Genomic DNA, 17,933 nt, shown 5'->3' with positions numbered 1-17,933 from the left:
TTGAATAGGATATATGGAATTACCCAGATAACTGTGGGCTTTTCTAGTTGATTCCAACCTCAGATCACATAATCAGACTGATCATATTTCACAAAGGATTAAAGTAATATAATTAAGATTTATGGAAACAGATTTTGTCAAAGAATAATACTGCTTTTGATGAAATTGCAAGTTTTAGAATAAAAGTAATTATACTAATACAGTATACTTAAGACTTTTAAGGCCTTTGACCATAACATAACTTGATAAATGGCGGAAGTATAAGTAGAAATAACTAGACAATGATGAACCAAAGGCTGTAATGTATACCTACATTGTGAGAATTTTTAGCTCAAGACTGACTGTTCATTAAAATGTCTTTCTAGCTCAAACAAGACTAGTGACCAGGGGCAGAGAAGTCCACCGGGTAGTGCAGGATGTCACGCCAGATGACAGTGCTTCCTTCCAGCTATAAAACCCTCTTCATGTTGGTAACTTGGCTATCGAGTGAAGACAGACCAAAGTGTTTTGCAGCACCTAAGGCACAGCAAAAGCTGGTACTTCTGGCTGAGGTCTTGCCTCACGGCCCAGGTCCACTACTCTAATCAGTAGCTATACGGGATCCTCCTACTAATACACTAGGATGAGGGCAGTGTCAGGACCTTTACTTCTCCTGAGTGTGGCTGAACTACCATTCAGGGAGTACCTGTGTGGCTGTCTGGGTCGGGCGCACTGCTCACTCCTCTCCTGTCCCAGGAAGTCTTCTGCCAAGGTGGCCACGGAACAATGCTGTGGAGTTATCTGGGAAGCCTCTCAGACTTACTGAAGTAGGTTGTCGCTAAATGTAGGCAGGTTCCTATACCCTGCTTGTCTTAGTTCATGTTTTCAATGAGGGTGAGGATGAGAAAGTTATGTTAAATTCTAAATTATATTTACAGGTCTGATGCATCACTCAGCTCCTGGTGCAGACCCGGTCTCAGACTCACGTCCGTAGTATCTATATCTTCATCTGATTTGCTTTGTGTGAGGCTGTATACATGTCATTAAAAATTAAATTTGCCCACTTAAATCTCTCTCCTTGGTACAGAAGGGAACCCAACTTAACTGAAAGAGTGTAGACTGAGAACACAGACTTGACATTTCGGAAACAGGCTTTTTCGCTGAGTACGTTTGAGAGAGGAAATATTTACAGACCACCAGTAAGAACCTGGTACATAGTATGGAGCAGCACAGGGCTATTTTTAGACATCTTTGAGTTTTGAAATGCACTCAAAGGCACACTGTGTCGGAAATAAGTTATAGGAAATCCAGACTTGCTATAAATATTCCTTATAGGATGTGTCTCTGCAAGACATATCATCAAATAGTTTTCTTATCTTCTAGGCTTTGAACTGCAGATTGTAGTAATTAGTGCTGGGAAGGACCTATTGAATTGCCTAAACTGCTACATGATATTCAGGACTGTTCCCTTTCCTAATGTTTTGCCTCACACAGTTTACATATTCTTGGGGGGTGAGGAAATCCCCTGGGATACTATTTCACAACCAGTTCACACAGTCAGAAATTTTTCTGGTGACATTTAGCCCAAATATGTCTTTTCTTATCTCATCGCATTATACTCTTGTCATTATACTCTCTAGTGCCATGTGAAACAGTTCCTCTTTAGGGTCCTATATACTTTACACTGCAAGTGTAGACTGTTAGAGTCATCCTATGATAAACTATACAAGTTTTATTTATCTACCTTTAATCATTTTTTGTTTATTTTTTTCTTAATCACCTCCAATTTGTCTACATCTCACATGGAACTAGGTAGCCAGAACTAAATACTGTACTGCAGCTGCAGTCACAGCTGAGAAGCATAAAATTGCAATTATTACCTTGCAAATGAAGATGTCATCTGCCACAAGGGAAGGAAAAGGATCATAGGTTAGTGAAACAGGTTGCCTATTTGGAGAAAAATCATCACTGTTTTCATAGCTGGATACACTAGATTTGGAAAGCAAGCCAAGCTCATCTTGACAAGATGTGAACAAGAGCTGCCCAAGAGCAATTCTCTGATGAGGAGCACTTAACTCTGAACGGTGTATTGCTATCTAACTTTAAAAGCCAAATGTCCTCTCCACATGAGCTGTCTAGGCTGCCTCTATTGACACCCAAGAGAAAGTAATTCCAGACTGCAGTTCATTCCATAATAACTGCAGCATCTAACATGGGTGGGATGGATTGCCTGCTGGAGATACCTTCTCTCCTCTGACTTAAAGATGGCCTTCCTTAGGCTACTGGCATAATTTTTAGGTGGCTAAATTTATCTGAGGTTAATCTTGTTTACCTGTTCCCAAACTAATCATAACCGACTTCTCCTGGTTCTAATCTGACTCCTCTTCATGTTTCAGACAGTGGTCCCTATCAGACAGCCCCATGTGCTGTCTGTGATGGCTAAACAGCCCTCCTGTACGCCCTGGACCCTACGTTCATTCCCCTTAGGAGCACCAATTCACAGGTGTTATGTGGATTCACCCAAATTCTACCAGCAAAGGCTTATTTGACCGAGAAATTAAGGCAGAACCGCTCATTGCAATAGTCCCAATCCCTGCCTGGTTTTCCTTTTTCTTTGTCTCCCTAAGCTGGGGAGATACACTTGCTTTAGGTGTCCCCACAGGGCCTACATCTGTTGTAGGATGATCTTGCCAAGACCACCACCTTCAACTCTTCCTCTCCCTGAGGGAAGTTTTAACTGCATAGGCTCTGTTTGTGCTGCCAGATGGACCATAGCTAGAACATAGTCTGAAATATGACGTGGTCTCTCACTTATGAGTCATGCTGCTAACTTCAGGGTGCCTTCATGCTGGGTGCAACATGACCAGGCACCCAACTAAGTCTGAGCTCAAGCATCTTATTAGAAGTCCTACCAACTCTTGCTGTACAACAGGACTAGGAAAGGCCCTTCCCAGCATTAGCCAAGCAACATTATTGCAAAGGCTGACAGGCAGATGGTGAAAGGTTTGACCGAACACTGTGCCCAGCTCATCTGCTCTGCAGGCGTGGGCTCTCACTGCGGGGAGAACCTTCTCCTTTGCTGTGTGCACTGAAAGTGGGCTTCTCTTTAAACGAGCTGGGCACGAGGTGAGTATGATCTCCAACAGGAGCTGAAAAGCAGTCTATTAATACCCTCAATGAGCTTCTAACTATACAGTAACTTCATGGTCACATACAGCACTTGTAAAATGTTATAGCTCACTGTTCTTAGATGAGTACATGGTGGATTCAAAACTGCCAGACGGAGCAGTGAAACCTACAGCAGAATCTAAACCCAGCAGATAGACACAGGCTAGCATAAAAACAAAAACAGTAGTGATGAATTAGTAGTTTTGCATTACACTGAAGATTCCCTTTTTCAGGAAATTCCTGAAGTTCTCAAGGAGTGCAGTTGCAGTGTTTTATTTTTAAGGTGTTATTTTGGGATTACTTCACTGTATTGATATGCTGTTTATCCAAATGATGAAGATGCAGTGTCTTACAAGAATCTCAGTCTTGTCGGCACAAATCCAGGTGCCTGTTTTATTTCAACAAGTTTTCACTATCACAAAATTAAAGAGGCACCATTAGTTTAAATATCACTTGTCAGAAATGTTTTCAGTAACACAAACAGCAGTAATTCCCAAGATCTGTATATTTAAGAAAATATGTAATATATATATCTGTGAATTTTTGAGCCAAGCTGAATTTAAAATGTTCTTCCTCATTTTCTTCTTTCTATGCATCTCATCGTTTGATCAAAGCTTTCTACATAATATACTCTATTTCAAGCAGATATTTAGACAGTCCCATGCCCTGCCTGACAGATATAGATAATCCCAATAAGGCTTTCAATTGAGAATTCGGGGGGGGGGACACACACACACACCAAACCCTACAAAATTATTCCTAAACACACTGTATTTTCAGTCCAATATTACCTCTTGTGTTTCCCATATAGTAGTAGATTACTTTTCCAATAATTTTAGAAACTTTCTGTAAAGCTTGATTTGTCTCAGGCAAAGCTCGCTATTTGCACAGTTATGTCTGCAGGTGGAACTGTGCAGTAGAAACCGTCCCCTGTTAGTATGAATTGCAACCAAATGCTCAAATATCCCTATTCACCCAGGAAGGAAATGGCTACAACTGAGTGGGATTCACTTCATGTAACTGCAGGCATCAAAAAGTTAGATTTAACCTCTTCTAATAGACAATGGAAGGAAATGAGCGCTTTTAAGGAAAGATTGTCCGGCCTATCTTATATCCTGTTTTAGGATGTAATAAATTGCCCTCTGAGGTAGCCCCTAAAGGCCTGCAAAAGGAACCCAGAGTGGTCATGCCTAGCTTTTAGTTATCTTTATTTGGGCAGAGGAATCCTCTCCAAGGCTGGAGTCCTCCACCTGCTCCACTGCATCACGCTCGCTGATGACAAGATTTTTACCAATGCTGGAAGGACATTTTATACATTCAGCTGTCAGTTTTCCTACTGGGCAAACTTTTTCATAAACCAAACAACTCAGATTCTCAGTTCTCACATGCTTCCTTTAAGAGCTGACAGTAAAAGCACCTTGCTTCTGGGAAGAGGAGTAAGTGCCTCCCCCACTACCCTTGCACCCACAGTCTTGTAAAACCTAAGAAAAAGAGTTCATTCTCTCTGGGTGTTATCATCTGATGGTGCAACATATCTGAGGCAAATGTCTGGCATTCCCTGTCCCATCATCACAGCAAGCAGTCATGGGACAGCCGCCACTGTATTTATCATCATAACACTGCACTGAGGTAGAAGACGCTCTCACACTCGTTGCACAGATTGGGAACCGAGGCAGCAGAGCCTTCCTGGAGTCCTGCAATGAAGTAGGGCAGAGATGGGGGTAGGACTTGTCTCTCCAAAGTCCCAGTCTGCATCATCCTTGCCTTCAGAATAGATTGTTTTCAAAGGGATGGAGAGTGTCTTCACCTTTAACTTCTTCCTCCCCTGGTTAGAAAGAGCTTTGGGAAATGGGGCATCTGTGAGTCTCTGTCCCGTACAAGGAAAAGGGAGCCTGCTGGATAGCTGCCATTGCAGGGGGGAACTCCAAGGCCTTTTCTGCTGCATTACATCAGCAGTGAGCAATGGGAGGACTCATTTGAGCCAATTGTGGGTTGTCATTCTTCCTTCCAGACTCAGTGGCCTCTGAAATCGCTCCATTGTCTGCGGTGGAATCTGGCACAGGCCCATAATGCCAGGTTACTTCACTTCCCTGCAGAATAAAAGATTTCTTCAACCGTGAGAAATTATCTCCTGACAGTGCCATTCATTAGGGCTCCCACCTGTAGACTGTTTCATTTTCAGCTTACTCGCAAGGTGCTGAAAAGCCAGCGTGTGTGTTATCACTTCACAATATAGTACAGCTAATACCTCTTCACCCTTACGTATGTTGTCACTTATTGCTCTTTGCCTCAACAATGGCTCACAGTAACACTCAGATCTTGGACTTCACTCTCTTTTTAAAAAAGCTTGGGCAGCCCAATTTCACCAGAGCTCTTGTTTCTTAAGAATTATACACATAGGGAAAAAAAAAAAATCTAGAATTGGTATTTTTTTCCTCTTTTGAATTAGGAAGTTAAAACATTAGACTTTGTCTATAGCTGCTGGAGAGAACTGGACAGTGGTTCATTTTTCTTAAGGCAGGCATTAAGAGAGGCCAGGCAAACTGTCTCTGCTGAGCTTATGGTTCTATGTACACCCTAAAAACAAAATCTAGAAATTTTTGTGGCAACCAACTGCCTCATAACTCAATTTCAAACTAAACGTTCTTCTCCACAGCTTTTGGCATGAAAGAAGTTTTGCCCAACACTTTCTTTAAGGTTTCATTCTCAGGAGGAGTCCTGTAGATACCAAGCCTTGTGGCTCCTATGCATTTATCTGTGTTGTGCATAGAAGTACATGATGTCTTATAATCCATATAACTGAAATACCGTAGACTGGTAGCTATGGACCAGCTCCCCATGCTGTACAAACAACACAAAATGAAGGTGATCCTTTCCCCTAGTCAGACGTAGAGAGACAGCAGGCAGTCACAGGAAGACAGAGACACACCGGGGAACCATGAGAAGTGTGGTGAGATGTCTCTAACTATGGACATTCACATAGACACCTTTTTTGGATGCGATGCCTTCATCTTTTCCTGTTTAAGTGTCTAATGTAGGTCAGACAACTTAAACCCTGACAGTGCCTCTTTCTCTTCATTGGCAATTAAGGTGCACAGAGTGAACACCTCACACACCGACCTCTACATGCAAATGTTTATGGTTTGAATGAGGTTTCTAGTCTCATTCGAGATGCCTTAGGGCATCCCACGTGACTTTCAGCTGCTGCTCCAGACAGTGAAGGTCTGTAGTCCTGTGCTGTATCATGGACAGCCAGGGCATCCCAAACCCCTACAGTTAAGTGAGGTCAGTCCCACCATATGTATCTCAGCAGCATCTTGTATCTGTGCCCCTCCCCATCTGCTGTAAATATTTCTATCAGTGTCAGATCTTCTAGGATTGTGTCTATTTGAATTTGTGTCTGGAGATCAAACAGTCCTTCTCTAGTCAGTCAGAATTTATTCACAGTCACTGTAAATAAAAAATTGGGGAAAACATACAAAGGAGGAAACAATTACACTAATATTTATTCCTTCTTCCCACTGAGACTCTTGAAAGCAGCAGCGTGATACAGGAAGGCTGATACATTTGAGACAAAGCAGGAAAGGGACATACAGAGGGATGTTCAGTGGAGGGTTTGCAGTCATCTAGAAGTGACTGCTGGGCAACGTGTACTTTGTCAGAAGAGTAGAAGTGATCAAGAGGCCTCGTTTGGCATGGTGACCTACTACAGTCAGGAAGACCTGTGAGAGGAAAGCTGGGAAGGCCCTGGAGCACACGTGGCACTTGTGACAGAAGAGGCTGTATGCCCATGGAAAGCAGGAGCCCACCTGGGCCACTGCTGCAGCCCTGACTCCCACTACGTAACCAAACCTCACAACGCTTTCACCCCCTCCAAGACACGGTCCACCTCCTCCATCCACGCAAAACAGCGGAGCAGTGGGACTGCGTATCTAATTGGGAGGCTAGTAGGCACAGAGTCCAGGTAAGGAAGGGATCTGTGATTAGTATGGTATGCTGATGGAGTCTTACTCATTAGCTGCCTACCGACACTCCAGGTATCTTCCTTGCTGTCGCATGTTCATGTCCTGGTGGCCCAAGAGCAGCTGAACTGGTGTCACCAGCCCTTGCTCCCCCCTGACACCAGTTGTATTCTCTACCTGTGTTTCTGCTACAGATGTTTGCCCTCCACCCTTGGGGACCTCTCCCTTCATGTTGAGAAAGACTTGTCTGAGTAGTTACGATTTTTGTAGCGCTTGCTTTTTCCAACCATCCGTTAAAACCTTTCCACAGCCCCAAATGGGGTTGGTGCTAGGCCCCAGTAAAAGCAAATCAGAAAAATCACGTCTAAGAATATAATATCCTGTAACATCTCAGCTCCTCACGTAGGGTCCGTGCGTGAGGCAGAGCTTTTGCTGTGCTTCAGGCTCTCCTGGTCCTTTGTAAGGGTGGCGGTGGGGTGAAGTGGTCAGTAGAAGGCAGAAAATAAATTGATCCCTGTGAAATTTGTATTTTCTTTCTGGGGTAATGGTGATCAGCTGGGAGTTTTGGCAAAACCTTTTGTGGATTTTTCTCGCGGAGTTAAAACACGTTGCAGGATTTTTGCCTTCTTGGCTCTGGTTTCCTCTTTTCTTGCCAGATATCATTATAAGGATTCAAGAAGGATGAGTAATTAAAGCCCATGCAAAGAATGTGTCCGACAATTAAATTCAAATATCTGCCTGACGAGGCAACATAGGTGACAGACCGCAGAGCTCCTGGAGCTTATGCCCTGCTATGGCAGGAGGGACGCCGCGGGCTCGCCCCATGCCCGGGGACCCTCCGAGAAGGGACCTGCCACGCTGGGGACCCAGACGTCGGGGACAGAGAGTGTCTGGTGCCCGCGGGGCCGCCCAGGTGCCACCACTGCACCCCAAAACCTCCCACCCCAGCCCCAGGGTGGCCTGGCCATCGCTGGGGTGAGCGGACGGCGGCCCCTGAGCTGCCCGCAGTGCCGGGACACCGCGAATAAAAACAAAGACGAGGGAAAAAAATAGGGTTTTCCTCAGGAAATAAATGAAAACAGCAGTAAAAGAGGAAAAAAAGGGGGTGACTCCCCACAGGGTGCACCGGTAGGCCTGCGCGGAGGGACGGCCTCGGCCCCGGCCTCGCCCCCGGCCTCGCCCGGCGCTGCCCCCCGCCGAGGGGCGGTGGGACGGGCAGAGGGCGCCGGCGCCGCCGGGAGCGCTGCGGAGCGGAGCGGAGGAGAGCAGGAGCGGGACTCCGGCTGCGGCGGCGGCCGGAGCCACCTGCGGGAGGCGCCGCTCCGCCCCGCGCCGCTCCGCCCCGCTCGGAGCGCGCCTCTGAGGGAAGGCGCCCGGCGGGAGGGGACGGGACGGGACGGGACGGGGCGGGAGGCGCCCCCGAGCCCCGCGGAGGCGGCGGGAGGGATGGGACCGGCCCCGCCACCTGCCTGAGCGGCTCCCGGAGACACCGCCGCCGCGGCGGGAAGCTGGTAGGTAGCGGGTCCCGCCGGCCGGGAGGGTGCCGCGGAGGTGCGGGTCACCCCGGGGGACAAAGGGGCGGCGGGGAGGATGGCGAGGGCCGTTCTCGCCCCTCGGTGCCCCGGCGCCGGCCGCCTCACCTGCCCGGCGGGCGCGGAGCCGAGGGGAGCCCGGCGCTGCGGGGCACCGGCCGCCGACCGCGCTGCCGGGAGCCGCCGTCCCGGCTCGGGGCGAACCCTCCCCCGCGGAGCTTAATTTTTAACCCCGCTCGCATCGACGGGAGCGCACCCGGCGCCGCCTCTCCGGCGGCGGGCAAACAAAAGGGATAACGCGGCTTCTCCCCGCGTCGGGTCCCCGGCGCCGGGGCGGCCAGCACCGCTGCTCGCCGGTGTCCGTGGCTGACTTGGAAGGGGCGTCTGGCGGGGGAAGCAGCTGATAAAAATTCGCCTTTGCCGCGTGGAACGCTTGGGAGGCGTCAGAAGTCGCTCTCCGGTTGAGCCGCTGCGGTGCTAGACTTTGGTTCATCACCGTGACTGAGAACACCGGATTTTGGGGGTGGGTTGGTTGTTTTTTTTTTTTTAAGAATTGCATGACACGGTCTCTTCAGCGAAGCGGCTGCTGGAGCCTGCGGCAGGCGTTCGCCTCCTGCCCCGAGCGAGGTGCGAGGGGTCGGTAAGGTCCCGCCGGAGACCCCGCTTGCGCGGCTGCCCCACGGCTGGGCTGGTTTGATAGCCCTGGGGATGCACGTCCTTGCTTTCGGCTTACTGTTTTATTCAAGTTGACCGCCGCTGTCCGCCTGTAACGCAGTTTGCCCTTGTACAGTGAAACCGAAGCTGCTTTACATGCCGGGGAGAGAGGGAGAGGAAAGAAAGGGGGGCGAAAGGAGGCAGTGAAAATATTCTGTAGTAATTGGACTAAGTGGCAAACGCTTAATAGGATCCCTTTCCTCTGTGTGTGCATGTGTCACTGACAGACGTGTCAAAATACCTGCTGTGCCCATTGTGTATGTTAACAGACACCCTTGGCCTGCCAGCATCAAAGTTCGTTTCAGGTTTTCCGAGACATCTCTTGCAGCCCTCAGTCTAGTGGGTAGGGCACTGCAACTCTCGCACTACCTTCAGCATCGCAGGCAGGCTAATAGAGATGTTAGATTTTAATGGCAGTAAGGCTTCTGTAATTCTTAAAGTGCGACTCAATGATTTTTGCTGTGTTTTAACAAGTTCTGTGACTAAGAAAAGCAGCAGAGGTATTTTGGTGTGGCAGTGATTTAGTTCACCTTTATAATTTGGTTTGAGGCAGGTTTTTCTCTCTTACTGTCTGTCTTCATTTTTTTTTGCCGTGTTAATCATTCTGGCTTCCAGCACTGTGGAAAAACTTTCTTCATTTCAAAATGTAATGGAGACTGTTCAGTTCATGGGCTTTCATAGTGGATGTTTCAAGATTTATTGTTATTTAACCATCTATTACAAGAACCACCCCTGAAGTAGTGAGCTCTTCCAGAAAAATTACTTGCTTATTAGAAAATGATTCATGTCTGTCCTGAACAAGGCACTTCTCTTTCACCAACATCTATCTCGAGGCGTGAATGCCCATAGCAGGCAGGAAAATGTGTCTGTAAAGTGTTTTAGCGGCGTGGGGAGCCCCGGGGTAGCTGTCACTGTTTCCATTCTCTAAACAATTTTAATGCCATTAGCAAGTGTGATTATGTACAAACCGCTTTCTAGGGGGTTCCTAGGCTGGATATCAGAGCAGGGCTTTGTACTGAGTCAAAGGGTGGATTGAGTTTATGACACAGTTTAAATAGAAACAGAAGAGCAGTACTACAGTAGAGCAGCACGTCGTAATTCATTCAGTATCGTTTTGTGGTAGCTGTTCAGGGAAGTACTCGCTTTGTACCTGTTTGTTCGGTTTGAGAACATCTTTCAGGGTCACCTGTGAGTGAGTAGCTGAACATACAGAGTGTTAACCCTGTTTTTTGCAGCTTCTTGTTTTTTTTTTAAACAAAAAGGAAAAGAGAAAGGAAAAGGAAATAAAAGGCTAACTGGTAGGTCTCTCTTTAAATTTAGGCTACTTCTAAAATTCCTTCATCTTTCTGCATAACCATTTATTTTTTAAGGAGGAAGGATCTACACAGAAGAGGTACTATGCACTAATTTGGCATCTGGTTATAAATAAGACATATTTTTTCTATTTATTGCCGCCCAGAGCTGATTTAGTACCAGTTATGTCTCCAGATAAGACATAATTACAAAGATTTCAGTAAATGCTTTGGTTCGTGAGCACTGTTTAGCCCCTACGGTCAGGTATAAACTCACAACTTTATTATATTGTTAGGTTTTAATAGCATTTAATAAATAATAGAAAAGTTCTGTAATTGATAAGAAGGCTTTTTTTCATCCTATATCTCTCCAATGTGATCATAGCACAGAAGCAGCAGGGGAGGGGTGTGGGGAGGCTTGCTCAGAGACATAAAGTGGAGTAAGTACCACTTTACAGGGCACGGCACAGCACAGGCACAGATACCATCTTCAGAAGCCTTTTTTGGGGGACCAACTTGAGTCCCAGCTCCTGTCTTGTTCTCTTCATAGGGCGGCTGCCCTCTGCTGTCTAAAACTGCTTTTCCAGTGTTGGCGTTGCTGCAGCGGTGATGGTAGGGAGATGAGGGAGGGCAGGTTGCAGGGAGAGGTAATTTCTCTTCTCAGCCTGGGTGATGCTCTCCGAGGAAGCAGAGAAGTTGTTGGGTACAGTCCCTTCATCCAGTCGCTGTGCTGATGGGCACGAGGGAATCTTGCTGCTTGTGCAAATAACTGACAAGACGCTTCTAATTTTCCCCTGCCAGCTAAATAAACCAGCCAAAGGCCGGCATTGGTTCAGTTAGCATGAATGATTTTTAGATCCAAGAAGTGGCGTGAGTGGTGCAATTTAGACAAGAGATTCCATCTATCAAGAAAGCTTCAAATGTAATTTGTAGGAATAACTTTGGTGTGAAGCAGATGAGAGCAGACTGCTTATAAATACATGCTCTTAATGATGGGATCTGCTACCTGATGTACAGCATAACTGTGATTTAGTCTGTTCTCAGCTTCTAACTGGAAGACCAGTAAACATTTCTGTGTACAGTCCTCACTGTCACAAGTAGGACAATTAACAGTTGACTTATGCTAGTGTATATTGTCTTTGTGGTGATGGAGTGGTATCATTTGTCCCTGTTACCTTCTTTTTATCTTTTCCTAATCACTGTTGTACAATGAGCATATTTGATATACAGCAAGTTTTCCCTGGACCATCCTTATTCCAATGTGAGACTGTCTCTTTTCATAGTTTGCAAACCCCAGCCACATCCAATATTAATCTCTGCTGTGGAAGGAGCCAGAGGAGCTGATGGTTTTCCTTGAATACATAAGCAAGTATTTTCCAATTTTGGGACATTAAAAAATTATGCAATTCTGATTCATGTTTAAAATGGCCTGTATTTTCCAGCATGACTTGCCCGCTAGGTATAAAGCAACACATTCTATAGAGCTTAACCCTTCTGGAAAAAAATATGTCCCTTTAAAGATGTCCTGTTTGTTAATGAAAAAATTACCAAAAGAATGTCTGGTCATTTCTGGACGAGTCAGTACCTGCCTCTGTGGCATCAGTACCATCAGCTCTGTTCATCTACATCTGTTGTTTTGGAATGGAAATTTTTTGATAGCCTGCATGAGTCAATTGATATTTTGAACATTGTGTGCTTTAATTACAGCCTCCATTCCCAGAGAGGATGCTACCAACAATGGAAGAATCCAGGCCCAATATTTGAGTTGGACACCTTTGGACTTCAGCAGTCTGTAGCTTCTCAAGTCTTTTTTGGTTCAGCTTAGGGATGGAGTATTCCTACAAAAAGCGTTAGAGAGAAGGATTTTTCTTTTTTATTCTTAGATAGCTGTGGTGATCTCCTGCATGATTTGCTTTGGTTAACTCATTTGAGGTATGTCAGGAATGATCCTGCAGTTGTGATCAGTGTAACCTCAGCAGGGTTTTAAATATGTGTAAGCTCAACATAATTGTGAAGTTTTGTTTGAATAATCTTTGTATGAGGGAGATCCTGCCTGCCTTCCTGCGCAGGGCGCAATGCCTCCTGCAGCGATTCAGCTGTATGGCTAATTTTCAAATAAGCTGAAGTTACACATTTTCTTGACACAGTACTAGAGCACGCTGTTCTCTGCAGTCTGAGGCTCTCTGCCTGTGGTTCACAAACACATTTACAGTCTCATTCGCCTCCCTGAGCTCAGAGGGGGTTGGTTTGCATTTCTAATTAATTGAGTTTATAAAGGAATAAGCCAGTATGTTAAATGAAAATTCCCTCGAGAATTGTAAACTTACTTGATTAGCTGCCCTCGTATAATCTTATCGCCCTTTCTCATGTAAGCCTAGGGGAGAGCGAATGCTACGTGAAGCAGAAACCTTCCTCTGGTATGAGTTGCAAGGGGAAGCGAGTCTTCCATGCGGTCATGTTCTGCAACCCAGCTCCTGTTCAGGTTACCTTCTTTGTCCACCTGCCTGTTCCTGCCATCAGCTTGATGTCTCTGGCTAAGACAGCAAACAGTATGAAGTGATTTAAGGATGTCTCTCAGTGGAGTCAGAGAGTAGGTGGGAGCTTTCAGAGAATACTGTAATCTAGCTGAAGACAGACACATTCACTCTTTGCAGGAGCTGTGGTTTCTGAATGCAGGAATTTACACAGGGTCTGAATTTTCCTTACGCCGTTTGAAGACAAATACCATAACTTCCCACTGAAGTCAGCTGGGAGTTGGTGGCTCAGCACACCCAAGGGTTAAATGCCCTGTGTTTCAGTGTTAACCTGGGACACTTGTTTCAAGATACAGGTTAAGGCATTAGTTTATTACTGAGAAATCTAAGTACTTGATGATAGTTGGCTCCATTCAAATTGCTTGACCCTTATTATATTATACTTGGTTAGAAAGCCATTACTTAGCAAGGTAGATTAATCTTGCAACATGTTTGGGTGAGTAACTGGACTTCCTTTTGCTTTCCACAGACCGGCATTCAGAATGGCAGGCTTGTCCACTTTAATCCTCCTTTTGTGTGCTGCTAAAGATGCGATGCCCTCCAGTTCTCACTGGAAGCCAACTTGGCCATCTTACAGAGTTCCAGTTATCCTGCCACAGTCTACTCTTAACTTGGACAAACCGCAGTTTGATGCTGAAGCCAGACTGGAAGTGGTATCTCCCTGTGGCCCAGCGTGCCACAAAAGTTCTCCGCTGCCAACTTATGAAGAAGTGAAGAACTACCTGTCCTACGAAACCTTGTACGCTAATGGTAGCCTCACTGAAACTGAAGTGGGCATATATATTTTGAGCAACGGCGGTGATGGCTCTCAAGGCAAATCTCGAACTAAGAGGCAGATCTATGGCTATGACAGCAGGTTTAGCATTTTTGGGAAAGACTTCTTGTTGAATTACCCATTCTCCACATCAGTGAAGCTATCTACAGGTTGCACGGGGACGCTGGTGGCTGAAAAGCACGTTCTTACTGCCGCTCATTGTATCCATGATGGCAAGAGTTATGTCAAAGGAGCTCAGAAACTGCGGGTGGGGTTCCTAAAGCCCAAACTGAAAGATGGCAGCAAAGGGGCCAATATCACCAACTCGGCAATGCCTGAGAAAATGAAATTCCAGTGGATCCGAGTGAAACGGACACATGTCCCCAAAGGATGGATCAAAGGCAATGCCAATGACATTGGTATGGATTATGACTATGCCCTGCTGGAGCTGAAGAAGCCTCATAAAAGAAAGTTTATGAAGATAGGTGTGAGCCCACCAGCAAGACACTTGCCTGGAGGGAGGATTCACTTCTCTGGCTATGACAATGATCGTCCAGGAAACCTGGTTTACCGTTTCTGTGATGTCAAAGATGAAACATATGACCTGTTGTACCAGCAGTGCGATGCCCAGCCGGGTGCGAGTGGATCTGGGGTGTACGTGAGGATGTGGAAGAGGCAGAATCACAAATGGGAGCGTAAAATTATTGGAATATTTTCAGGCCATCAGTGGGTGGACATGAATGGCACCCCTCAGGATTTCAATGTAGCTGTTCGCATCACACCCCTCAAATACGCACAGATCTGTTACTGGATCAAAGGCAACTACCTTGACTGCAGGGAAGGATAAAGACGATGAAACTCCTTGAAAGCACTTAATGACTGGTTTTAATTACTCATCTGAGGAAAGGCAAGACTTCTGCTGCAAATGTGTGTGATACGATCTTGTAACATCAGGAAGTGATCTATAGCTTTTCAAGCAAGCCACCTGGTTCTTAGGACAGGGGCTGTGTGGTGCTGTCATTACAGCTTGAAACTGGGGAGGAAGGAACGTCTGCTGGGTGGGGAAGGAGCAGGTGGACTTGCTGAATTTGCAGCTGAGCAACTGAAGATTAATTAGGGGCGGATCAGTAAACAGTACGAAATCAGAACCGTCTCCAAAGAATCTTATAAAAGGGACGCTGTTGACTATCTCATGCCTACAATGTTTGTTTTAATAAATCCTAGGATTAGTAGAAATGCTTTGATCTGAACTTTTAAAAGAAAACATTTCTGTGCTGTTGGGGGCTGAAGGGGGGCATTTAATGGTGTTTGCAACCCAAACATTACAGCTTTGTGTTCCTGCATGAGAAAGGGAGTGTGAAAAGGGCAAGGCATGCGCTGTGGGAGATGAATGCCACACAAATAGCGTGAAGGGTAAATAACTGCATAACACTTCTAACCTTCTTTCAGCCTGAGTGATTTGAGACTTTATTAGTAACATAGTTAAGAAAAATGCTTTTTAAGCAAACAGACCTTGATGCTGCAAAGACTTGACTGTGAAGATGATGTTGGTCGTAGGAGCAGTGCCGTTGCATTCTGCTCTGGGAAACACAAATCATACATGGGCTTAAATCTTTACAGCAGCTGGGGCATAGTCTTACACCTAGCAGGATCCCTATGAATATACTATCATAGAAAGCGCATGGGGACAGAGGCTTGTTTTCTGTTATGACCTACTTACATCTTTTAAGGAAAATCTCATGTCAGCAACTCAGATTTTCAGAGGGGAAGCCTGTCTTTGGTCTTGCTGGCCATCTGAATTGCTGCCTGCAAAGCAGGTAAAAGGGAGAGCAGGACAAGGGTGCTACTGAGTTTTCACCCTTTTTGTTGTAGATCCACGCTGTTCTACCTAAAAATACACCAGGTAGAGGGACCCTGGAGTTATAAGTGTGTCTCTATCATATCCCTTTGACAGTGTAATTTGTACGGCATCTTGACTTCTGTTTCTTGTGTTGTTTGCGGCAGGGATCCCGCTCTCCTGTCAAACTGTTGAGTTACAAATAATTCTTGGCAAATGCATGGTTTGATAATTCTACAGCTGGAATAGAGCCACATTATAGGATGTATTTTGAGTTTGCTATGAAGTGATGTTCTGCTGTCTCTTGCAGATAACAGTGACATTTTTACTGTAGCAGAATTGGACTTTAAAACAAGAACTGTCTTTATAGGGAAAATCAGTGCAGCTAAATACTTGTAGCTTGGCAGACAGCACTGGGAAGTCAATGTGGTCTGTACAAACAATGTTTCTCAGGTGTATTGTGCCACCGTATTGCAGTAACGTGGTTAAGTACATGCTGCCATGCCAAGACTATTTTAAATAGGAGGATAGTCACTGGCTCTAGTTCCAGTTTCTCTTCCACCCATCCATCTCTCACTGTCTCCTGAAGCTTACCAAGTTGCCCATGGCGCTTAGTGTTGTGGGGCAAATGCAAGTCCCTGGTGTGAAATGGGAAGGAATGAATCTAAGCAGAGCTTCCCTGTGCTATACAAATACAAAGAAAATGTTAATTCAGCTAAGCCTTTCTTACACTCTGCTAATTACTATGGCATTTGTAAACATATGCCTGATGGTGCTTTATCTTTGTGATAGCTTTGGCTCTAGTTCTGAAAAACATTTTTTGCTAGAGCTGCCTATGATTATTATTTTTATAGGTGTAGCATACAAAAACATGGACCCTCATGTGGGCTTTTGGTGCACTCAGATACAAGCAGTTATTAATGCTTTGAAATATGAATAATCACCATATGTATCTGATGGTCTTTTTCTGCCTTTTTATTTTAATTTCCTTTACTCTATGGCTGTTATCTGGAGCACTTTTGTTTGAATGTATCACAGTGAATAAAGAAAAGTTATGGAATTTCAATGCAGACGTTCTTGTATTTGTACTCTACTTGGGTTGCACTTTCAGTTTCATTTCAGTTACTTATTTGTAAAGATGTTCAGATACAGAACAGATTTATTAATATCCTCAGTGCTGTTTATTTTCCTTCAATTTTCTTTTGTCCTCACCTGTTACAAGTGTTTTTTTGTTTGGTGGGTTTTTTTTTTCCCAGTAGGCTTAATTACCCTTTGTCTTTGGACGGTAATAATCAATCTTAGCTTTTCTATGATTGTTGCAGTTCCAAAGCCAGTCATGAGCTCAGATTAGTTAAAGCTGAAAATAACCTATTAGACTAAAGAGTCACATTTTTTTTATTAACTTCAGGGTCAGTAAACTATGGAGGAATTTGAACTAGTCAGTCTAAGGTCATAAATCAGGTCTGTCTTCTTTTTCTTTTAGTTGATACAATAAGAAAAAAGTTCCTCTGAAGCCAACAGTGAGACCCACAGTTTTTTGAGGAACACTGGAGTGCAGAAATATTCTACTTTTTGATTTGGGAATTGCTGTCCATACACCTTTCCCGATTTCTGGATGTGCACGCTACAATGTGGGCTTGAGAACGTCAGTCCTGGCTTATGGGGCATATTTCCCATCCATCGTCATATGTTCTCAACTGCTTCGTTGGACTGTAAACTGAGATTTTTTTATTCTCTTGAGATGACTGGCAGAGTGGAGTTGTGCAGAAGGCAAATGAGCTTGAGTAATGTGAGCAAGTTGGTTTTTTTTAAAATAATCTATGCAGCAAGTTTAGTGTAATCGGGAGTGGGAGACTCTCTTTCTACTGTACACCCTATGCAAACATTCCAGATTGTTTTTGGAAAGAAAAGGCAAGCTCAGATAACATGGGCAGAATTGTTGTACTACACGTTGTTTCACCTTGGCCCACCTGAGTTAATGCTAATTTTGCCAGTGTATTCATTCAGAGCGGGGTTGGGCCATTGCTAGGCAGGTTTGGAAACTGCATTCTGAGTATATTTGCTTTGATGCTGTAAACAGCTCTCTTAAAACCAGACCTTTAAACCATCAGAAAGATAGCCATGCAGCCGACATATAGTTCATCAAGGAAACACGAGTAAC

At 45.1% G+C, this 17,933-nt stretch overlaps 1 protein-coding gene across 2 annotated transcripts; it reads left to right on the top strand.

The window, feature by feature from the left end:
• Positions 1-8,374: 8,374 nt before the first annotated feature.
• PRSS23 (serine protease 23) lies at positions 8,375-16,838 on the top strand. Of its 2 annotated transcripts, none has more exons than XM_069808437.1 (2): positions 8,375-8,620; positions 13,651-16,838. In XM_069808437.1, exon 2 carries the CDS (start codon positions 13,664-13,666, stop codon positions 14,780-14,782), a length of 1,119 nt encoding a protein of 372 aa, XP_069664538.1. In that variant the 5' UTR covers positions 8,375-8,620; positions 13,651-13,663; the 3' UTR covers positions 14,783-16,838. The 2 variants fall into 2 exon arrangements, with proteins under 2 accessions (XP_069664538.1, XP_069664537.1); XM_069808436.1 differs by lacking the exon at positions 8,375-8,620 and adding an exon at positions 12,695-13,237.
• The last annotated feature ends 1,095 nt before the right edge of the window (positions 16,839-17,933 follow it).

The sequence above is a fragment of the Haliaeetus albicilla genome, chromosome 20, assembly GCF_947461875.1.
Source record: "Haliaeetus albicilla chromosome 20, bHalAlb1.1, whole genome shotgun sequence".
NCBI classification, from domain to species: Eukaryota; Metazoa; Chordata; class Aves; order Accipitriformes; family Accipitridae; genus Haliaeetus; species Haliaeetus albicilla.
The sequence above is the reverse complement of the archived record's forward strand: the minus strand, read 5'-3'. Positions and strand labels throughout refer to the sequence as shown.